Genomic DNA, 25,286 nt, shown 5'->3' with positions numbered 1-25,286 from the left:
TACTGCCTCTTAAACAGAATCCATCAAAGGAAAGTGTCCCGTCTTGATTGTCCAATTAGAGCAAATAGCTTTCCAGCGAGTTACAAAATCATGGATGCACTTCTTTCTTTTTTGACAGCTAAACAACCCTTAAGCAATCCTTAAATATTCACCGTCAAGTTTTAGCATGGCTACCCTGAATGTTGCTTCTCTTTATTTTTCATGATATTTTGCACTAAATTACTCAAATTACTTTTGCCTCTAAATGGAATGACAATTTCAATTGCCGCCCCCGAATGTTGACATGTCATTGACTGAAATGAAAATTAAAACCTGCTCCATTAAGTATCCCATTTTATCAATACCCGTGTGAAATCAATCACCAGGGACATGTCACCCCCTTCACATGAGAAAATGAGTGGTTTGGCGCTTCCAGCTAACATCCTTTTTTAACACCCAAAGCTTTAAAAAAAGCCAATATGCCAAGATTACTTACAAAAAACATTTGAGAGGCCAATGCCCAGTAAAGTATTGAGATTGCATCTGCAGCTGTCATGTTCAATCTATGGTCTAATCAGTCCCTTTCTCACTTCACCATCTCCTCCTTCCCTCCCCGCTCCTCTCCCCCCTCACCCCTCCGCCCCCCACGCCCTCCCTCCCTCTCCATCCTCAGACATCCGAGAGAGCGGCAGCCCCAAGCCCGTGATGGTTTTCATCCACGGGGGCTCCTACATGGAAGGAACAGGGAATATGTTTGACGGCAGCATCCTGGCCAGCTATGGCAATGTCATCGTGATGACTGTCAACTACCGACTGGGTGTCCTAGGTAAGGTTGCTGCCAGGCTGTGGCACTGTTTTTTTCTACTATACCCCGACCGTTGCCCCCCCGCTCATGCGTCACCTCAAAGTTGAGAGATGGTCAAAGACGCAGAGAACTTTCTATCTATCTATCTATCTATCTATCTATCTATCTATCTATCTATCTATCTATCTATCTATCTATCTATCTATCTATCTATCTATCTATCTATCTATCTATCTATCTATCTATCTATCTATCTATCTATCTATCTATCTCCGCTGCCCCTTTTGGTTTGTTTGTATGTTGCTGCTGTTGTTTTTAATGTCCCGTGCTGTGTTTTGCCGATTATTGGAATTGGAATTCGGATATAGGGCTTTCTGGCATTCTGTTTCAAGCTGTCTACCTCAGATATTTTAATGTGATTCAAACATCTCTGCGGTTTCTTTATATCTATATATCCCCAGTTACGTGATGTCTGCTTGTACGCATCCATTTTAATCCCGAGTGTTCATTTTACACGTTCAGAGAGAGTCAAACTGTGTTTGTGTCCCTTCTTCTGAATCTACTCCCTTTGCTGACTGTAGTCTGATAAAAGCAAAATGTACAAACTTGGTTTTCTGTCAGCCTCTATACCACCCCCCCCCCCACCCCCCCACCCCCCCTCCACCACCGCCCCCCGACATCATCTCCTGTCACTTCTGTTCTCGCTCAGTTAGTATTTCAGAGCCGCTCTCACTCGGCTCAGAGGGTGAGCTGGGGGGACTTCTCTGAACTTCAGGACCTCTGTTATATCGTATCCAACCCATCTTTCTTTCTTTCTTTCTTTCCCCATCCCGCTCCATCTTCTCATTTTGCTCTCTGCTGTATCTCCCGTACTATTTCTCATCACGTCTCCAGCTGCTGCGGACCCTGACGTTTCACGTGATGAGTTTCACACCGTTGGTCTCACATGACGGCTTTCACACCCTTGTTCTCGCTTCCCCGTAAGCCTGCCCCATCTTTCGCTAAACCCTGCTCTTTGTTTTGGGTTGTACTTTGCAGACAAAGGACTCTTGAAGGCAATTGGTTGAGTTAGATTGCACTGTCCAGCGCAAATTACAGTAAAGTTCTTATGCCTCAATCTTCTTGTGTTATTTTTCGGAACGCAATGTTTGTGTCAATGAATAATGAAAGATTAGATTTGTCCCAATTAGGAAGTGTTATTGTTTGATGTTTCCTTACTTAGATCATAACAAAAGATATACAGAATCAGAAACAACTTCATTGTCACATCACACGACTCCAGGTGTAAAGGCGTGTGTGAAAATTCTTCTTTGTGCGTGCAGGTCTCAACATTGTGCTTAGGAGAAGAGTTAAAAAAGGAAGAGAGAATACATAGAGGAAAACATAACACACACACACTGGTTCAACAGATACACCAAAGGCACACCAATAGCATTGTAAAGATAAGAACATCCCTGAGACTTTACTTCAGCCTTTCATTCAGCCTTTCATTCAGCTTGTCGAACCTTGTGACTCTAATTCTCCTCCCAACGGTTGACCGTGGCACTTGGCAGTTCATGATGCTCTAGTCTAGGGCTAGGCTTTGCTTATGTCTCGTTTTGCCATTTAGACAGTTGGTGAACGCAGAGAACGCCGATGATATCATCTGCCACTTTCACAATAGTGTTGAGACGACGTACACTTCATTTCTCACTTCCCTTTATTCTGTTCAAACGCTGCATGTCTTTAAACCGAAATGACGTAAGGCTCCTCCTAAGACACATGGATGTGTTGGAAATGACACATCCTCTCTATATAATTGAGCGGAATATTCTCGGGGAAATTTCATCCATGTGTTTCCACACATGTAGGTCTCTACCCATCTGTTCTCTCCTCCGTAATCAGGCCTGGAAGCTTCTCCCTGTCCCCGTCTCGTCACCGATCTTCCATCTTCTCCCCGCTGCTGGTCTCATGTGCTCCGTTTTTTATTCTTCTCTCCTTCCGCTTCCATCGCTCTCATGCACCTTCTGTTTAATTTTTCATTCTATTTTTCCGCTCCCCGCATGCGGCTGTGTGACTCTCTGCCCCTGAGGGGGTTAGGTATGTGGTGACGCATGACAGGAACAAAGGATCTCTGCCTCCATCCTAAATGGGATTATGTTGTGTCATTTGTTCGCATTGAACAAACGAGCCAGCCGGTTGAATTGGTGACTGGGATTTTGCTCCCCTTTCTCAGTAAAATTGCACTAGAACGCAATGTGGCGCCATTCACTCGACTAGAATGCCGTGCACATGTGTGTTTCTTAGTATGCGATAGGCCCATGAGCATTTACATATGTGTGCGCTCGGTGCACAGATCTGCTGTACTGTATGTGTGCCAGAGGAAGAAAGAGCATGGCTGGGAGGCAGCTCTTTGAAACGCTCAACAACAAAAATAGATTTCAATGCTAAATGCTGATCTTTCATGTGCTGGGCACAGCAGGTGTCCCCGTGCACACTCTCCTACATGTGTTCGGCTCAGCTGTTGAAGCCGGATTATTTTTCATTGCATGTTGTATGTGTTATAGTTGTTGTATTTACATTTGAATTATATGTGTTTGCACAAAACTATCATTGTGAGAATCTGATCAGTGTAAATCTTTAAAGGTATATTCAGTGATTTCACTTAATTCAAATATCACTTATTTTTTTGTTTTGTTGTGATAATCCTCCCTACTATAGAGTGTGCTGACCATATAAGGAGTTCCTCCCTGTCCCCAGTTAACCCCTGGGGGTTAAAAAACCTTAGGTTTCGTTTTTGACTCTCTATCCTGATTGGACGAAAGGCTGGGTCCCACAGCCAAAAACGAAACCTAAGGTTTTTTGAGTGAAATCACTGAATATACCTTTAACATTTTAGTAATGCAAAGGAGTAATGCAAAGGAAAATCCCTTCATTGAGTTTCTTTCTTTCCTTCCTTCCTTCCTTCCTTCCTTCCTTCCTTCCTTCCTTCCTTCCTTCCTTCCTTCCTTCCTTCCTTCCTTCCTTCCTTCCTTCCTTCCTTCCTTCCTCCCTCCCTCCCTCCCTCCCTTCCTTCCTTCCTTCCTTCCTTCCTTCCTTCTGTCTCCGTTCACTACAGTAATTGAGGTCTCAGTGCTAAAATGCCGTGGCAGCGTTTGGTACAGTTTTCGGCATGAAGGAAACAGTGAGTGTTGCACAGATGAAACGTGTTTACACCCCTGGCGACGGGGAAAATAACCCGCTCTGCCTTCACTGCTGGAATGAACCACGATGCTTTTACAGAGCAGGTGTGGTGATGGTGTTCTGTGCGTGCGTACAGTAGCACTTGTAGACCTTGTAACCTGCCGAGCGTCCAGATAGCCAGCCAGTCAGTCATCCAGTTCTTTCATTAGAGTCCGCTTGTTACTGTGCGGCAGATGCCCAGGTCAGTTATCAGTCAATATAGCCTCGGTACGTTGCAAGTCTTACAACTCTGCCGTGTGTGTGTGTGTGTGTGTGTGTGTGTGTGTGCGTGTGCGTGTGCGTGTGTGTGTGTGTGTGTGTGTGTGTGTGTGTGTGTGTGTGTGTGTGTGCGCGTGCGCGCGCACGCTTGCTTTGACGATGTGTACGTGTGTCCTCTGTGTGCGAAACGGAAGTGTGTGTCTGAGCTGTGCAGTAAAATCAGATGCTCTAACTATGCAGAACTGCTGACACAAGGCTATATTTTTTTGTTATGGGCTTTGGCTAAAATGGATTTTGGCCATGGGGCAAGTATAGGCCTGTGTGCGTGCGTGCATGAGGTGTCCAGTGATTTGTGTGCCATGGAGATGGTGTATAATGGAACATGGCATGGTGCTGTCAAAGTGTCCTTATCAGGGAGAGCTCCACATTTATAGTGTGAATCATGCTGGCGGTGTCACCCCCCCCCCCTGCTCCATAATAGAGCACAGTATCGCATCACTCGTCATGCTCTATTTAATTACTGTACATAGTATACATACATAGTTTTAGTCGACTACATCTACAGTTGATTTAGTCAACTAAAATGTATTTTGGCGGGCCTTAAAGCCGTCATAATGGCTTTACGATTTACACGCTCAGTTGTGAGCTTGTAGATCGGCTATTCTCAGCATGCAACCAAGTGTAAAATGACTTATACTGGATCTCTTGTCCACTATAGTCCCTTATAACATTTTAGTCTAGTTTTTGTTTGTTGATGGAAATCCTCAATATATTTGGTCTTAGCTTTAGTCCTCACAGCATATAGTTTTCAATTAGTTTCCATTTAGTTTTCGTCAGTGAAAAAAGGTATAGTCAGTGGACATTTTTCGTCATAGCATTAGTCGACACAATCAACAGTGGCGTGCACAGATAGACACTAGGGGGTGCTAGAGCACCCCCTGCCCTTTTGGCAATGTGCTCTTTTTCTTCTTAATTTGTAGTGTGTGGACCATGCGGTGACATTGATCAATTCTCAATAAAAAAACGCTTCTACTATATTATTTAGGCCCCCACAATCTAAAGCTATGTTTCTATGTCAGTCGTTCTTCGATAAATAAATAAAAATAGCAGACCTACAAGCTCATAGCACGCCACTCGGTGGGTTCACTTGAGCACCTGCCCCTCTAAATGTCTGTGCACGCCACTGACAATCAACACTATAGGGGTTGAGGGGTTAGTTGAGTCGTCGAGTAGCCTGACCCGTTTGTTTTGTGGTCCCCCCCGGCCCGCAGGCGGAGAACCGCTGTGCTGCGAGCACTTTCTAAAACAGCGGACTGTACCTTTTAAAGGCCATGCTGCAGCCACTTGCTGTGTGAGTTTTGTTTGGGGCCGGCCAGAGCCTTTTAATCACGCTGATTGATGAGGTGCATTTCCCTGACTCAAACCTTCTCCAAATAACCCTTCCATTCCAGCCATACATCAGCCATTCCCGCCATTCATCAAGGCGCTGATTGTTTTAAGATATACCTGGGTAGTAAAATATCCATTTCTCCGTGCGGCGTTTCGCCATGAGCCCTCCCTTATGTAGCACTCGACCGTTATGATTACATCCACAGAGTTCTCGTGTTAAGAAGAGGCCGATAAAGAGACATAAGATGTCGACGGTTATAATAAATCATTATTTTGTGCGATACATTGTGTCTGTTTGTTCACGTCATTCACATTTCTGCACGATACAAACTATGTTTGTGCAAACAATTGACACGAGAAAGACATACACAAGATATACACACATGCATGGACACGCACGCGCGCAAGCACACACACACACACACACACACACACACACACACACACACACACACACCCTGGCCACGTTCCTGTAGGTCTGGAATTCTCTCTCTCCCTGTCCCTGCCATTCTCTGTCTTTTGTTTAGTGTTCCATGATGTTCTCATTTTCTGTCCCTCCATAATTCAACTCATTCATTCAACTCTGTACTTCTGGTCTGGCTCCGTGGGAATATATATAATGCTCAACGCTATAACTTTTTTTTGTTCAAGGATTTCTGCCTGAAACTAATATTATTTCAAATTACTTTGTTCAACTTTCTTCATCCTATAGCTTTGCAGCTTCTCGTCCCATCCCCGTCAGACCCTTTTCCGGCCAACATGCAATATTTCTGACCCGTGAACACAACTGTTGCAATGGTCGTGGTTCAGTTGAGTCATTAAAGGAGAATTCCATGCTAGAAGGCTTTCTCACCTTTATTTGTAGTTGTTACGTCCCCACCAAAGAGGTCCAGGTGTTATTTGTAGTTGTTACGTCCCCACCAAAGAGGTCCAGGTGTTATTTGTAGTTGTTACGTCCCCACCAAAGAGGTCCAGGTGTTATTTGTAGTTGTTACGTCCCCACCAATGAGGTCCAGGTGTTATTTGTAGTTGTTACGTCCCCACCAAAGAGGTCCAGGTGTTATTTGTAGTTGTTACGTCCCCACCAATGAGGTCCAGGTGTTATTTGTAGTTGTTACGTCCCCACCAATGAGGTCCAGGTGTTATTTTGTGCAAAAGTGCATTATTGGCCATTTCCCCTAATATAAGCCCTCAATGGGGGTTGGGTTTTTGTGCTAATTCGCTTATTTCCATTGAAATAAGTAGTAAAGTGTGCCACTTGTGATACTATTTACATTATGGAGGATGCAAAAAAAAGATTTTTGAGCGATGGAAATAAGTGAATTAGCACAACACTCCAATGCCCCACATTCAATTCAATGCAACTAAATTAAATTAATTGTTAGCCTAATGGAGAGAGAGTGAAGGGTGATGGAAAGGAGAGAGAGTGAAGGGTAACACACATTTGGCTTCCTGAATGCTTTTTAAAAACATAGTGTTTTGTGTTTCTCCTACTTCAGATTGTTTTTCTCCTACTTCATATACTGTTATTTAGATAAATGACTACAATTATACTAATTTATGTCCAGTTTCCTGTGTTCAGGCATTGCATTGGTGCATCACTGCAGAATTAGATACAACATAATTGACCAAAATGACGCACCAGTTGTTGAAAGCAAAATCTGAACTGTCCTCAGGCACCACTCCAAACCCTTGCTCAGGCATCCAACCCTCTCCTCTCCTCTGCCATCCTTTCTCCACCGCCTTTGTCTGCCTCTGAGTGAAGTAAACAATTAGGCCATCATCGTTGAGTACCCATTTTTCCGGTGAAAGTGTTCCCTTTCCTCCTCCCACTTACAAAAAGAGAAAGAACCAGACAGAGAATGAGAAACGATGGCTGGTTGTCATTTACCCACTTACCATTTTGGAACGACTCTGTTATACTTGGCGTGGCCTCTGCGTTTCCGTATATAACAGCCCTTTTGGCAGCGGCGACGTTTGCTCAGTCTGCCGCGGTCTGGCCTGTTGCTCGCGCTCAACCAACTGCTGTTGTTTGCCTTTGTCTTCTTGGCATGGCGACGGCTGCACGGCCGACGGCACATGGTCGTGGCAGAGGTGACGCCGCACGCACGCACACACGCACGCACGCACACACACACACACGCGCACACACACACGCCCCTTTTTTTGGTTCAACACGGCCTGCGACGAGATGCGCCGCGGTGCGGTGCTGGTGTGGCGAAGTTTGCGGCGGTTCTGCTGAGGCATCAGTGATTAGATTAGTCTGGGCCAACACAGGGCAGCAGCTGACCATCTGGGCACGCTCTGTGGTGCTTCATGCCTGCAGCGACAGCCCTCCTCACCATGCCAGGTTAAGCCGCATTCATGCGTCTGTGTACACACAGTAAAGTGACCAAGTATATTTACTCATGTACTGTACTTACATGTATGTATACAAGCTATTTGTACTTTACCTGAGCATTTCCAATTTCCAATAGTTTTAACTTCTATACTCTCACTATATCTCGGATCCAAATATTGTACTTTTACTCCACTACAATTATTTGAAGACTTTAGTTACTAGATTTTGATTAATATTATGAAAACATACATTAACCAATTCAGCCCTATACACGTTTCGGCTTTTTCTTTCATTTCAAAAATGGATTATTCTGCATAATGACTACTTTTACTTTTGGTTCTTTAAGCTCATTTTGAATTGATTCCAATACTTTTGTACTTTTACTCAAGTACATTTTGAATTTATAGGACTTTTACTTACGTACTGTACATACGTAACAGAGTATGTCTGAGTCTGAGACCCCAATTTATATTGTAAAATCAATTTTAATTTAACTCTGAGAGTGTACAAATGGAACCAAATGGACCCGTTACAGACCCATAAGGGTCCATTTGGTTCCTATAACTATCATTTAGCCGGGGGACCCCCTGGAACTCCCTCAAGGACCCCTAGGGGTCCCCGGTACCCCACTTTGGGAACTACTGGCCTACAGTATACCTGCCATGTGCTGCATGGGGACAGTCTGGGCAGCGTCTAGTACATACTGTACACACAGCCAGCATGATGATGAAATACACAGGCAATAAGAGCACAATGAGGTGGATATTAATCCATTCTGACCTGAGATCAGATTCATACGAGGTTTCCACTGGACACACACTGGTCTGATTAACCCATTCTGACCTGAGATCAGATTAAAAAAAATGTCAGTCGTTCTTCGATTTTTCAAAAAATAGCAGACCTACAAGCTCGTATCGCGCCACTCGGTGGCGCGATATGAGCTTGTAGATCTGCTGTTTTTCAATAGCTAAAGCATAACATGATGCTGACACCAAAATGGGTGCCCGTTCAGAATGGGTTAAAATAAAAAAAATTATCAGTGGTTCTCAATATTTCATGTCAAGGACCCCAAAAATTATATGTAATTTGCCCGCCGACCCCCATCTGAAAATATATTGTTCCAGGGACCTCCCCTAGAAGCAAAGATTTGAGTTAAAAACTGAAACTCTGAAAGAATATATATTCAAAGATTTGAGGCACATTTTTGCCTACAAGTTATGCGCTTGAGCTTGTAGAGCTTGTAGATCTGCAATAGCTAAAGTATAACATAATGCTTAAAACACGAAAATGGGTTAACAGAGAGGAGTGGGTGAATGTCAACAAATAAATCCTCCTACGGTGAATCATGAATAAGAACCTGGTTAATAAAAGAGGGCTTGGGTAAGAGGGGAAAAAAGCTCTTTCAATGAAGGAAAGGATAGATATTTCACAATATTTTAATTTTAAAGTTTGGTTTGGAAAATAACAAACGACAAGCATCAACAACAAATAAATCTCTGCTGTCCGGGAGGGAAACCTCATAACTCCAAAATGTACATTTTCCAGGAAATATATAAAAAATATACGTTTTTAAGGAATTTAATAAAACCTGATATTTTTTAAACGATGCAATACTGCCTCATCAAAGTTGGTGTTGTGACTAGATATTGTCAATTACTTGCAAGAGAAGGAGATAGGTGGTGGAGTTAGTTGCTTTAGCAGACAGTTTGAGGGTCCAATGGAGTTAAGAGGTTTTACCAATGCGTTTTTTTTACTACTTTCCATTGGTATTTTTTTTTTCCATTTTTGAAACAACACACAGACGTAAAGGGTGTTCAATAGCACTGATTCATGGAATAAAATCAAAAGCCTCAAAATGGAGTTATGATGTTTCCTCCAGACAGCAATGAAATCAAAGTTGCCACCTCCGGAGGCATACACCGTAGGCAGGCATAGCTCACAATGATATACCTTAGAAGTTGATGGCAGATGAAGTTCAAGCGCATGGAGGTTGTTTGTTGTGTCAGCTGAGACACACACATGTGCATGCTCACAAACATGCATGTTTACCTCTGCTCATTTCTTTGACTATACTAACAACAGCTGTCTGTTGGGCCTGTCTCCTCTCTACCCCTCTCTGCTGCTCCTAAACCCTCTCTCCTCTAAGCCCTCGCTTGTTTCAATAACGATGAACCACTTGAACCCTATACAGCATGCTTCTCAAACGCTTTCGTCCCAAATTGGTGCAGTGTGTACTTAGTCACGGAGCCCCCATTCTGAAAATGTTTTGTGCCATGCAGTCATCCCTATACAAGCAAAGATTTGTGTTTAAAGATATTGAAAGATTTGCACAAACTTCACAAAGATTATACATAATAGCCAAAGTATAAAATAATGGTTAAAGCCTCCCATACACTATATTTCGGAAATATAAGTATTTAAAAAAATCTGTCATGTCAAACATCTTGTAGTGTATATATGGGAGGCGTTAAATGATTGTGACGCTATATTAACACATTTTCAGAACCAATGCTGATCTACACAGTGACAACACGTCGCAGTGCAGCGAGTTGTGAGCTTGTGCATCAGCTATTTTTCACTGAATGTTCACCTATTTTTACAGAATGTTCATAGGGATGATAGTCATACATCACAACAAAAAAACATTAAAAAGGGGTTTAAATATGGAGATATCAGTGTTGATTTTGGCAGCAAATTTAGATTTTTGTTTAGTCATAATAGTCTTTTGACTATTTGACTATTTGACTTTAGTTTTTGCTCAGACAGAGGGGCTGATTTTAGTCATCTGAAATGCTTTAGTGTTAGTCTAGGTTTAATCGACTAAATGTCATGCGATTTTAGTCGACTAAATCTAAAGTTTTTTGTCGACAAAAAGGTATTTTGGCGGGCCTTGATGCCGTAAAGGCTGATTTTACGTTTGCTGAAAATAGCTGATCTACAAGCTCACAACGCTTCGCAGCGCGGCGCGTTGTGAGCTTGTAGATCGGCTATTTTCAGCTGCTAAAATGACTTATACTCTTGTCCACTAGCCCCTTCCTAACATTTTAGTCTAGTTTGTATTTGTTGACGAAATTGTCAATAGTCTTAGTCATAGCTTAGTGAATTTTTCATTTTTTTTCGTCTTAGTTTTAGTCGACGAAATCAACACTGGGAGATATGAGGTTTCCAGACTAAACTACCTGTCTTCTCACACCTCACAGCACAATCTCCTCTCTACCTGCTGCTAGATGCTTATTAGTTCCATGTGGATGGATTACATTTCACCTACTGTTTTAAGCTGGTGATGGGGTTCATGTGGTTATGCATCTAAATACTAAAGAATACTAAAACCAAATGTACTAACCAAACTAAATGCTGAATGCATACTAACTCTACGCAAAAAATGAAAAATGTACTAACTGAACTAAATGCTGAATGTACTGTATACTACTAACTATGCAAAATGATAAATGCACTAACTAAATACTAAATACTAACACAGAAATAATCACAACCTTGCGCCCTCTCTCTAAACTGCAGAATGGATGTGTCTGAAGGCTCATTATAGACCTATTGTTTGAGTCTACTTGCAACACGTATCTTTATTTTTATTTTTATCAATACATTAATAAATAAGCTGTTCCGAGCACATCATGCGTTCATGCTAAGTCTTGCTGCGTGCACACCCTGACGTATAATGCTTTCAGACCCATCCAGTCCAGACGCTTAATTGTCTTCCATGTCATGCTTTCATTCTGCCCTCGTCTGTATTCCGTTTGTAAACCAATAACTAATAACCGTCTGGCTTCTCTCACCTCATGGCATGGCACGGCACGATCTCTTCTATTCTCTACCCGCTAGATGTATTAGTTCCACTTGGATGGATTACGGTTCGCCACCAGGCAGCTGCTAATGTTATTGATGTGGTTAGAACACGCATTTCAACCTGGGAGAACGGGGAGCATGCAAGTTCTACTGTTTTCAAGTGAAACTTTGCCAACCTAATTGCTGTTGTGATATGTGAGGAGATCTACAGTGAGACAAATAATGCTGTCTGTTCCTCGACGTTGGTGGAGGAGGAAACAAGGAAAAGGTGATCATTTATTACGACCCCCAAATTAATATGATTTTTTTTCAGGGACAAGATACGGTACATACAAGATTTGTGGCGTTAACAATTCATTTATTTTATTTTATAAAAAAAATTCTCAAATGGTAGATATACAACCTCACAACGCGTTGCAATGTGTTACATTGTATAAGCCTGTAGATCAGCTATTTTCAAGTAGCCCATGTATGTACTGTACTGTACTGATTTCGATGCTATATTAACGTAAGTTTTACAGTGTAGTGTGGTCTTGTGACAATCCATATCTTCTAATATTTGCAATAAGAATTAGGCTACTGTATGTCAAATGGTCAACTACATTTTGGTCACTGTGTTTATTCAACCTAAGGAGAACTTGTGAGGAGGCTGTCTGTCTGAGAGCAGTCACCTTAGACTTAGAGGTTCCTTGCAGTAGGCTACAGTCATTATTGTCCTCTTGTACTCTTTGAAGCTTGCTTAAGTGTGAACCAGAAAACACAGTGGAGACAGCAATCTGCTATCTCCTATGCCATATAGATCTGTAAGTATGTAAAGTTTCTAACTCCACCCTGAATTCAACTCTGTTTGATGTAAAACGTATATTTTGTTAAGATTGAACGAGTCCTTAGCGGGCTTTCCATTGAGGTGGTCAGTGTTGCTGTGCTCCCGTGGGCCATCAGGCCACGGGGAAGCCACGCTATTTTGCAACTCTGCTATTTTGCAACTCTTGCCAGGTAGGGGAGATGGTGGAGGCTCAGTGCTCAGACAGAGGAGGGGCAGGCCACACCAGGTAGGGGAGAGGCCCTATTTTCACCATGCTATTAAGCCCTCAGGCCAGAAACGGATAGGCTACGCCAGGCAGGCGAGAAAGGGGGGCAGATGGAGGGGTGGCTAGCAAACATGCATCTCTGTCGTGGAGCCAGAGATTACATCCCGATAACTCCATCCATGCCTCGCCGCTATACCAGACGTGTGTGTGTGTGTGTGTGTGTGTGTGTGTGTGTGTGTGTGTGTGTGTGTGTGTGTGTGTGTGTGTGTGTGTGTGTGTGTGTGTGACACAGAGTGTAAGCTAGGTGCATACCAGGGGGTTGTGTAGTGTTGCTGCAATCTGCAATTCCATGTGTTGGAGTTATTTATTGATCAAAGCTGCAGTGTTGGCATGCAGTGTGTGTGTACTGTGTGTGTCACAGAGTGTAAGCTAGGTGCGTACCAGGGGGTTGTGTATAGTGTTGCTGCTGACTCAGAGTGGAAGGACAGAACAGATGGTGGTGTTTAGCACCCTGGAAGCCATACATGCTTCAGGATCAAAGTGTGCAGCGACTGAACGTGTTGCACTGGTGTTAGTAGCTCTGTGTGATGCCCGGGCTGATCCCGGCACCCTATATCGTTGCTGGTGTTGCTGGCAATTTGAGATTTATTCCGGGCTATTAGACATGTTAAATATGTCAAAATGGCTGTCTAAAACCGGGTTAAAACTGGTCTAAAACGTAAACGTTTTTTTATTTTTTATTTATCTAGGCTTAGATTAGACGTAACGTAATTTCAACAGACAGTCTATATATACAGTTAAAACAGCTAATCAAAGTCTAAGCTAAGCCTTGACTGTCTGCTAAGAAACTTTCAGTTTATAACCCAGTAATCCATTTTATAACCTGGCTTCAGACTCTCTCGACGGATGTCTAATAGCCGACTATATTGCTCCCTGGTATGCATTAGCTCAGTGGTTCCAGTGGTCCTCAAACAAACATGTTCATGTCGTGGACCAACCAAACTGATAGGAAAGCTATTAGTTATAAGTGCAGAAAGAGTGATTTGAATGAAATTCATCCATCTGTCATTAATTGGGCTTAATTAAGCCGGTGAAATAATATAGTCAAAACAAAACTGTACGCGTAGACCCCACCGGGGGACACGCCATCAATTAAGGACCCCTGGGGTCCCCCGGACGTCCACTTTGAGAACCACTGTGCTGAGCTCCATCCAATTACGTAGATTCATTGATTGTTTTCAATCAGCCGATCCTTGAGATAACGAAGCATTCTAGCTGTTAGCCATGTGTACTGCATGGCCCCCTGCAGAGAGACATGCAGAGAGGGAGATATGAGTGACATGAAGCCACCGGTTCAGAAGGAGAGAGAGAGAGAGAGAGAGAGAGAGAGAGAGAGAGGGAAATGAAAAGGGAATGTGATTTAAGACTCAACGGGGGTCGTCCACCCTGGACGACACTAGCCATCTGATTGGTTATCAGTGCAAGCCACCAATCTGCCGCTGCCATATTTTTAGAGGTCAGACAAGAGTGTCTTGCTGAGATGCAAGGCAGGGGGGGACGTGTGTGTGCGTGTGTGTGTGTGCGTGTGCGTGTGCGTGCGTGCGTGCGTGCTTGCATTGCGTGCGTCTATTCTGCTGTATTTTCTTGTTAGATTTCTTGTTAAATAAAGTGCCATGATAATGGCCGATGGGTGGCTTGATAGGAAAGGTCATGGCCTTCACCCTGAAGATGGCAGCCAAGTCTGTCTGAAACTTTGGTGTGTCCACGATGAATTATTGGCATCGGCAGCTATGAGTGCTATAGTCTTTCGGAAAGGCCACAGGCTCACTAAAATGGGTCGGCTGAATTATCCATTATACAACAGGTCGTTTCGAGGAAGCAATCTGTTAGCCATGTAGCCGTGCTTAAACGAGCATGATGGAACACCTAACCAAAACATAAAAAACAGCTCTCCCAGAGCGGAGCCGACTGGGTTGCTTGCGATTTTCTTGGAACATTTTTGGTCAAGTAGCAACATCTGTCATTAAAAAATTATGATTTATTTTTTGCTAATATGTTAGTTATAATGAAACTGAGTTGACGTGTTTATTTAAGGGTAGCTGTTGTATAATTAATCACTTCTGTTCTGCTTACAGAACTCGCCTATCAGCTCTTTCATGCAGCAACGCAGGCGTGCATTAAATGCTATATAAACCAGGGGTATAGAGGCAACCTTACGCACAGGTGCCAACAATAGCACCGGAGAGTGTGATCAGTGGCACACTGGCATAACAAACAGGAGAGTGTGATCAGTGGCACACTGGCATAACAAACAGGAGAGTGTGATCAGTGGCACACTGGCATAACAAACAGGAGAGTGTGATCAGTGGCACACTGGCATAACAAACAGGAGAGTGTGATCAGTGGCACACTGGCATAACAAACATTTTTGTTGTGCGACGCTGTTGCACGATATAGAGCTTTAACTTATCCATCCATCCATCAGTAGTGGAAAAAGTACTCAGATGGTTTTACCAATACTGCAATTTAGAACTACTTCGTTACGGCATCGAAATGTACTTAAAGTACTAAAAGTAAAAGTATTCATATTGCAGAATGCCCCATTTCACAAGTTCAAAATGTGTAGAAAATCTATTGAAAATAGCCGAACCACAAGCTCTCAATGCTTCGGCTATTTAAAATCGCCAAGTAACTAGTAACTAAAGTAAAATAAATAAATTCAGTTAAATTACAAATTTTGGCTCCGAGATGTAGTGGAGTAGAAGTAAAAGTACTGGAAATTGGAAATACTCAAGTAAAGTACAAATACATCAAAATTGTACTTAAGTAAAAGTACTTAGTTACTTTCCACCACTGGACCATCTTCAGCCACTTCTCGGGGGGTTCCAGCATGAGAGCTCCAGACTTCCCTCCCCTCGCCTGCTCTAGAATTTAAATACATTGAAATGTGGAGATACCTCATACCCGAGGCGGGGTTGGCGAAAGGGCCTTTCTGTGTGGAGTTTGCATGTTCTCCCCGTGTCCCCTAGGGTAGGTACCCTCACAAAAAACATGCAGTAATCCTGGTCTCTAAAATGCCTCCCACTGGCCAGCCGGGGCGCCTGATGGAGGGGAAAGGAATTGGTTGGAACAACGTGTTCCTTCCACGCGCTACGTCCAACCAGGGAAACTCCCCCCTGTCAGGTGTAAAGGAGCAACTTGGACACTCAGGCATGAAGGAAGCATGAGTTCAAGTCCGTTGCTCTGCCCAGTTTGGTGGAGGCCAGGATCACATTATATAATTGACACGGGGGTGAAAAATGGGTTACAAAATCGTAAGGATGTGGAGATATATCCAGGCCGACAGCGTCGATGAACACAATATGCCCCACACGAAACATATTCAAAGAGAAAGAGGAAAAGTAAAATAGAATCTCCGGTGCGTCCAACTGAGCCTCTCAGTCATCTCTATACAACGTGTCTGTTGGGGGTTCATTTTGCTCTTTATGCTGTGAATGTGACTCTGGTAAATAGTGTGTATTACAGAAGGCATCGGCCATATTGCCTCCTCGCTTTGTTCTCTGACTTAATACAAATCCCATAATCCTCTGAAAGGTCAGCCTCCTCTCTTTCTCTCTCTCTCTCTCTCTCTGCCTTTCTTTTGTGCCTCTCTCGTCCGTCGTCCACTTTACCACTCCGTTCTCCCGGTGGAAATAACGGAACAATATTATACAGGATTAGAAGGAAGGAGCTGCAAGATCCATTCTGTTCGTTCCTCTGCAGTGTACCGATGCTCTCTCTCTCTCTCTCTCTCTCTCTCTCTCTCTCTCTCGCTCTCTCTCTCTCTCTCTCTCTCTCTCTCTCTCTCTCCTGCTATCCCTGATGATGATTGCACCTTTGTGTATAGATGATGCACAGTTTTCAGTGTGTGGAGGCTCCCTTATATTGTGCATTATTAATATTTCCTCAAAAAAAGAAAAAGAATCCCACGAATCGTGCATGGTGTTGAAGTTGTGCACTTGTCTCTGTGAAGACAGAAACATTAGTGGCTCTGGAGCGGAACAGATGCATCCGCAGGCCCTTTGTGTATGGACACAGAATGCAGAGAGAGAGAGAGAGAGAGAGGGGGGGGGGGAGAGAGAGAGAGAGGGGGGGGGGGGGGGGGGAGATGGTGGGGGTGGGGGGTCATTCCAGAGAGGGTGTTTGCGACTTGATTTGCATGTAGGAATTAATCTAGTACCATATTGCATCCTGCTGATGCTAATTAGAGAAATAATCATTAATAGCAACCACTTAATCATCAATATTAATTTGTATAATTATTAATAATTCTGTTTCCCCTTCACCGCGGAGGCACCGTGGGGCCGCAGCCACTCGTGTTTACAGCATCTATCTTCATTACTTCTTCATAAGCACACCTCCAATCTGTCCCCCCCCCGGTCTCTCTGTCTCTCTCTCTCTCTCTCTCTCTCTCACACACACTAACACACACGCACACACACAGGGGGCACGGTGGCACAGTCGGCAGTGCTGTCGCCTCACAGCTACGTAGATGGTCCTGGGTTCGATTCCCGCTGGGGACGCTGTGGGCGCTGGGGGCGTGTTCCCATACCCGAGGCGGGGTCGGCGAAAGGGCCTTTCTGTGTGGAGTTTGCATGTTCTCCCCGTGTCCCCTAGGGTAGGTACCCTCACAAAAAACATGCATTAATCCTGGTCTCTAAACTGCCTCCCCCTGGTCAGCCTGATGGAGGGGAAAGGAACCGGTTGGAATAACGTGTTCCTTCTACGCGCTATGTCCAACCAGGGAAACTCTGTCAGGTGCAAAGGAGCAACTAGGATCACATTAGATGATTGACACAGGGGTGAAAAATGGGTTACAAAATCGTGGGATAAAAAATATATTAAATAAAGAATACATGGGCTTCAAAATAAAAGCAATGCGGTTTTAGTCCACCCATATGGTAATCAAAGTATGTTTTATTTTCTAATTATCAAGTAATCTTTCGCGGGCCGGTCAGAATCAGCCAGTATCTGGCCCGGGTCGTACAATGCCCAGATCTGGTGTAGTCCTACAGGGGTCACCAATAACAACTCCAAGCTGACGCATTTACTACGTAATGTAGACCTTTATTAATCCCACAGGGTAAATTATGTGCCATTCACGAGATATCTTGTGTTCAGAGCTTTACCACAGTGTGGCAAACACGATATTCATTTTTTTTTCCTTTTTATGTCTTTTTATGTCTTTATAAACGATTGTAAAACATAGATTGGTTACATAACCAACAACAGCCAATTAGCTGCTACAAACGTTATGCAAAGCTCGGCCAATCACAGCGGAAGTTTGATTACTCTGGAAGAAGAAACAAAGTGTCACAACAACTACAGTCTCAAACTCGTATAGCAAGAGGAAGCAACAATATTTTGCGGACATTTGACCTAATATCTCCTTTCATTGTCAATGGCAAATATTGAGACGTGTGGGGACAAAAGCTGTATGTATATAGGCCCCTCAAAAAACAGGCGACAATAACCAAAACTCAATCGAAAATTGGGGATTGAAAATTGGTGAAAGTGGTCGTTTCAAAGATGTTTTGCCCATTTTCTCTGTTATGGAAGGTCCATAATGACATATTTTTCGTGTTGTACGGGTTTTCGGGCCAAGAAGTATGGACATTTCTTCGGGCCGGGCCGAGCCTCGGGCCGGTCCTGCAGGACCCAGTTAGGGCCGGCCGGGCCTTAAAAGTTCAGGGCCGTTGACATCTCTTTGTCTGGTGTCTCTTCAGGTCACTGGACAGTGGACACATAGAAACTCTTGTCAAACTGGTTGCAGCGGTATGGTTTTTCTCCAGTGTGAATAAGCTGGTGGCTCTTCAGACTATCTAAACGACTGAAACTTATGTCACACTGTTTGCAGCAGTATGTTTTATCTCCACTGTGAATACGGAGGTGACTCTTTAGATGAGCTAACAAACTGAAACCCTTGTCACATTGATTACAGTGGTATGGTTTTTCTCCAGTATGCTTACGGCTACGCAGGTGTCTCTTTAGAATACCTAACTCATTGAAACGCTTGTCACAATGTTTGCAGTGGTAAGGTTTTTCTCCAGTGTGGATATGCAGGTGAGACTGCAGATTGCTTAACCGACTGAAACTCTTGTCACACTGTTTGCAGCAGTATGTTTTTTCTCCAGTGTGGATACGCAGGTGAGACTGCAGAGTGCTTAACACAATTAAGACATAGGACGTCTGAGAACGTCATAAGGATCACGAAATATTAGTACCTTTGACGTGTGAGGACGTCCTAGCGACGTCCCAGCGACGCGGGCGAGATAAGAATATTCAGAATTTTTCCTTCTTTTTTTTGGGCATTTCGCTTTTCGCTTGCCGTATGCTAACGGTCAGTGCAACTATTAGCTTGTCATTGACTCCCATGTTAGCGCGGCGGAAAGAATGACTCGTATCTCCTAATCCAGGGCGCTCTCCGTGGTGATGAATGGATCGATATGCTGGCGCTTCATTTCTGCTCCTCATCCGTCTCTCCCGCAAAATATGAACGCTTTTTGGAGCGTAAAAAAATATATTAAGATGATCGGGGATCTGAGGTCTCTTTGTAAAGTCAACTTTTTTAGGAAAGTGTTTCCTGTTTCATGGCTTTCAAAGTAAAAGCGATCAGACAACTCTGGCACCCAGAGCTTCTATTTTGAAGGCACTTCCGGCACTAAATGTTAACCAACTGAAACTCTTGTCACACTGTTTGCAGTGGTAAGGTTTTTCTCCAGTGTGGATATGCAGGTGAGACTGCAGATGACCTAACTGACTGAAACATATGACGTAATGAGGCACATTATGATGTACTGTACCTTTTCCCTTCATTGTCAATGCGTTTACAAAACAAACATTGAACTAAAGACAAACATTAAACCTGTGTGTAGGAGGGGCTAGCACCCCTCAAAAAGAAACAGGCACTTTAACACTTAAGTTATCACAGGCAGGCAGGCAGACGCATACACATACACACACTCCAGAATTAGAATTATATCTGATTTTCCGAATGCAAATGAGCTCGCCATCTTTCGTTTCAAATGGTTCCACTTCAATCGGTGTAGGCCCATTATATTCTCTAGATTATCTCCATAGCTTTATTGTGTAAAAACAACGGTGTCATCGTGACTATATAATGGGTTCAAATGGATACAGTGCTATTGTCAGTCCTTGAAAATGCCCTTTGAAGGCAATGTCGGGGCGCTTGGCTGGAGCAGGGTTAAAGTATCTCTTGGGCTTTGAAATCCACTGTGTTTCATCAAACTTGGCCGCGATGCCCATCTGTCTGGGAGTTTTGACACGGTGCGTTTTCCCCAATTTGTACGATACCCTTTGCGCTGTCCCTATTGGTCCAATACAAATGAGAAGTCGAGGATGACGGTGTGAAGTGTGGAGAAATGCAGGATAAACGCATTTCTGCCTTTTTTTATTTTATTCAATAATATGTGGGAAGCACTGTCACGGTAATATAGGTTTTATGGGATTTTGGAATGGAGATCAGTGATTAAACTAAAACTGTGTTTTCACAATAAGTAGGCCTACTTTTAATGAGGAAAACATAACAGTACTTCTCCATAACCTACAAGTTACCGCACCGTTTCCAGCAAACCAGAAAGTCTATAGTAGGCCTACGAATTTCCTTTGAAAACATATCCAGTCATAATACATAAATGTTGGTCAATGTGTGTTTAGTGTACTGTTACAGTACAGTATATCTAACCCCTACCGTAACAAACCTGACTTCTCTGGTATTGTGCCAAACTGTGAACGCCACACATATGCTAACTGTAGTGTAGAGGCATCTCACAAAACTTGGGAATCTCGCGACTGACGGCATATTTGCACGGAGAAAACATGAACCGACGACTATAGTTAGCAGCTGAACGGGCCAGTCCCTCAAACTAGAAATGGAGCGAGGCCTGAAAGCTAGTCCAGGCAGTCAACTCCAGTCACAATTCAAACTAGTCCAGACAATCTACTCCAGTCACACTCCAAACTAGTCCAGGCAGTCAACTCCAGTCACACTTGAAACTAGTCCAGGCAGTCAACTCCAGTCACACTTCAAACTAGTCCAGGCAGTCAACTCCAGTCACACTTCAAACTAGTCCAGGCAGTCAACTCCAGTCACACTTCAAACTAGTCCAGGCAGTCAACTCCAGTCACACTTCAAACTAGTCCAGGCAGTCAACTCCAGTCACATGGGTCTACTCTAGACACATGATACACCTTTCAACAAATCCTCTGTCCTAAGGCAGCCTGCTGCCAATGTTGACAACCTGTTAAGTTGTGAAATGCACTTGCTTTCTCTCTCACTCCCCATAGATGAAAGGGCGACGCATAGGCTACTGCAGTTTTTTAAGTGACCTTTAAGCGAGTCACGGCTCACCCCAACACATCTCTCTGTTTTTACTAACCATCACAGTGGGTGCTTTATGGTGGTGGTTATAGGTTATCACCTAAAAACTATAGTTTAGGCCTACAGTATATGCGTCCTGCTTTATGGTCCACTGCACAGACTTCTTGCTGCTAATATACAGCTGTTGCCATTTCAGCTCCTCCACCCCAGCATATTGTGGTCTTTGATTGTAGATTTCCCCTGGAGGAAGTCCACTATTGTGACTCCTTATTGCTCTCTTATGTACTAACTATAGCCTACATTTTGAGGTGTATGCTTGCAGGGAGCCAAAACAGGTTCAGAGTCAGTTGTCTTTATAGGGCAGGTTCAGTCGAACCTGCCCTATAAATGCTTTCCTGCCTACTGATGGGAAAACATACGTAGTTGACCAGAGTGACCAACTAAAGCTTTTCATTGAACAGTTGCATGTCTTTTTTTCATGTCACACACAAACACACCATGCTCAGGGTATACACTTGTGTGTGTGCGTGTGTGTGTGTGTGTGTGTGTGTGTGTGTGTGTGTGTGTGTGTGTGTGTGCGCATGTGTGTGTCAGGGGAGTGAGCAGTGTAGAAATCCATAAGTGCTGGCCTTGCAGGTTCATAACTAGTCCCATGGGAGCTGTGAACTGGTCAGGGTGGGACCAGTGTACTGTGTGTGTGTGTGTGTGTGTGTGTGTGTGTGTGTGTGTGTGTGTGTGTGTGTGATGGAGAATTGAAAGTACGGGATAGCTTTTCATTTAGTATCCCAGTGAGACCTTTCACTGTCATGCTGTTTATTGATGGTCCTATATGTTAACTGCTGCTGACCCAGCGTATAGCCTTAACCCTGCTTGGATCAGCCGGAATGCACACCACAGGTATCCCATTCCCAGCGACTGTCACCATGCTATAGCCTTATCCCATTATGTTAAAGGTTATATCCTGACCCCAGCCACTATCACCATGCTATAGCCATATCCCATCCACTATATGTTAAAGGACTTGGGTTGCGTTACCCATTACTTTTGCATGTCATGTCTTATCTTTAACTAAAGTGAGTGATATATAGTGGCACACTGACTTCGATCTTAACACATAAGTACAAGATTGGGCCATTCGTCTATCTCTCTCTCTCTCTCTCTCTCTCTCTCTCTCTCTCTCTCTCTCTCTCTCTGCCAGACTGAGTCATCCCAGTCCACCTGGCTTGGTGTTGATATTTTATTTATTTCCTTATTTACTCTCATTTCCTTCTCATTTGGCACAAGACACATTTCCGAAAGGACAAATAAAGTATCTATCATTTCCAATTGGCCAGCCTGGTTGCGACCCTGCCCGCACCCCCTCCTCCCTCCCTCCCTCTCTCTCTCTCTCTCTCTCTCTCTCTCTCTCTCTCTCGCACACGCACACGCACACGTTGACAACCTGTGGTCTATAAACCCACCCGCCCACCCACACCCCTCGAGACCAAATAGTATAGGGGTCAGCAGTGGCAGGAACTATAAAAAACACAGGGGACATTGACTATATATTAAAAACAATCTGTCAATGGGAAGGTCACTGGTTTGACCCCCCCCCTCCCCCATACCCCCTGAGCAAGACACTTAACCCCCGACGTCCACCCGAGCGCTCATCATCAGCTGGCGGAATCCGAAACCCGACGTCCCCCACACAGCAGGGGTTCCCAAACCCGACGTCCCCCACACAGCAGGGGTTCCCAAACCCGACGTCCCCCACACAGCAGGGGTTCCCAAACTAACCCTAACCCGACGTCCCCCACACAGCAGGGGTTCCCAAACTTTTTCATGTCAAGGACCCCCATAAGAGAAGATTTTTACGGCTCTGATTCTCAACCCGTTTAATTTGCATGCATTATAGCCTACGTACCTCCTTTTAATGGCATTTCTATTCTACATGTATACAAATGTATGTACGTGTAGTGTAACATTTGCATACACTCTCAGAGTTACAGAACTATAAGAGTTCATTTGGTTCCAAACTATCATTTAGCTTGTGGAAACGTTCGCCCACCATCATCGTGGTGATGACGCTAGGTTAGGGACGCTATGTGGGGTTTATGTTCCCTCCAGGTCCTCCGTTTAACAGCGAGCCGGGCCAAGGCAGCGTGACACCCCCCCCCCCCCCCCCTGGCCCCACACACACACACGCACGAACGCACGCACACACATTTAACAGCTCGTGACCCAAATTATAGCCACGATCCCTCCGGCGGCTTTTACCCCAACGCAACCCAAGTTATAGCCTGGTCCCGCTGGAGCCATGCATCACCGATGTCCCTGAGTGTTATAGGAGAAAAAAAAGAAAAGGCAGTGAGTGACAGAGGTTTACATGCTCTCCATATATGCCTCCAGGTCAGCTCGTAAAGCACCAGACTGACCAGAGTCCCCCGTTTTAAACAGATTGGTGGAGGCCTGGACACCGGTGGGGGTTGTGTGTGTCAATTTGATGCAGGGCAAGAGGGGGGGGGGGGGGAACGTGGAGGAGAGAGAAAGGAGAGGATGTGATGGGACCAGGAAGGAAGGACACAGGACAATACAGATCATTTGATGTACGTATGTGACGCATGCATGGAGAGAATGTGTGGAAGAATGTAAAATGCGAGCAGAGAGAGAGAGAGAGAGAGAGAGAGAGAGAGAGACAAGAAAAAACAGCATGATGAAGGTTATCGTCTATGCATAATAATGTATGTCTTATTTATCCAACTGAGTCAGATATGGAAACATTTCTTATATACGGTTTGATCGTGTGTGTGTGTGTGTGTGTGTGTGTGTGTGTGTGTGTGTGTGTGTGTGTGTGTGTGTGTGTGTGTGTGTGTGTGTGTGTGTGTGTGTGTGTGTGTGTGTGTGTGTGTGTGTGTGTGTGTGTGTGTGTGTGTGTGTGTGTGTGTGTGTGTGTGTGTGTGTGTGTGTGTGTGCGCGCCTCTGTCACTGGTTGATGGAGCAACATCTGTTGAGCCTTAGGGCCAGACAAAGCCTCAGCCAGGGGTCTGTAAACACACACACACACACACACACGCACGTTCTCACACACGCACAGTCGTACACGCACATGGTACTCTCTCCATAGACATAACGTTAATGCTATACTCTCTCTCCTGTTTGTGTCTCTTTCTTTGCTGTACTGTGGGACCCTGACACCACTTCAGGCTGTGAATTCTTTGCTGTACTGTGGGACCCTGATACCACGCACACACGCGCACACACACACACACACACACACACACACTCACACACACACACACACACACACACAGAGAGATCTCCTTTAGGAATTTTCCCAATACGGCTGGTTTCTTGTAGATTGGCCCTAAAGGCAGCCTAAGCAGCTGTACTCACTGAGGAGGTGATGAAGAGGTGACAGTGAAATGTCTTCTCACGATGCTGAGCAGTGACCAACCCCTACATTATTTCACATTGAATGCTTTCAACTCAAATCTTTGCTTCTGCTGGTTCCTGGAACAACATATTTTCAGTTGGGAGTCCACGGCCAAATACAGATAATTCTGTGGGTCTGATACGTATCAGGATTTGTAAGACATTTTGTAGAATCTTGTCTCAGGTCTCATTCGGTTAATTCATGTGTATTTGGCTGTGGACCCCCATCTGAAAAGATCTGCCAAAATTGCCCTTACAAGATTTGTGGCGTTAACATTTTCAAACATATTGACCCATGTGGACCCTTGACCCCAATGCATTAGGGTCCTTTCAAATGGGCAGTGATTTAACGCGCCTGTAGTTCATTTTCAATGAGACCTGCGTTTCTTTCCCCCTGTACGAGCAGAGAAGTCGAGGGGCAATGAAATTGTGGTGCTTGTGCTCATTTCGTTGCACACGCCCGCGACTGACCAGACCTAGATTCTGTTTAGCTTTTTTTTTAACACTTGCGTTGTCCCTCTTGTCGTGCGTGCGTGCGTGCGTGCGTGCGTGCGTGCGTGCGTGCGTGCGTGCGTGCGTGCGAACACATCCCGGTGTGTGACTATATATCTATCTCCATGATTCATACTCTTAAACACATCAGAAATGACAGACAGTATTAATCACCGTAATCCAATTGTCTTTATCACCGTCTACCGCTGTGGTCTAATGAGCGAGGCTCGAACA

General features: G+C 44.3%; 1 protein-coding gene across 2 annotated transcripts in view; it reads left to right on the top strand.

Moving 5' to 3' along the window:
* The window catches only part of nlgn1 (neuroligin 1), a gene marked incomplete at its 3' end in the record, with an annotated part of 368,869 nt that overhangs the window by 118,116 nt on the left and 225,467 nt on the right, over window positions 1-25,286 (top strand). For both annotated transcript variants that reach the window (XM_083767276.1, XM_083767275.1), the window contains one exon: window positions 653-805. In XM_083767276.1, the coding sequence (XP_083623402.1) occupies window positions 653-805 (153 nt within the window). The remainder of the gene's footprint in view (window positions 1-652; window positions 806-25,286) is intronic.

Source organism: Protomyctophum parallelum (assembly GCF_964188405.1).
Source record: "Protomyctophum parallelum genome assembly, chromosome: 6".
Classification (NCBI taxonomy): Eukaryota; Metazoa; Chordata; class Actinopteri; order Myctophiformes; family Myctophidae; genus Protomyctophum; species Protomyctophum parallelum.
The sequence above is the reverse complement of the archived record's forward strand: the minus strand, read 5'-3'. Positions and strand labels throughout refer to the sequence as shown.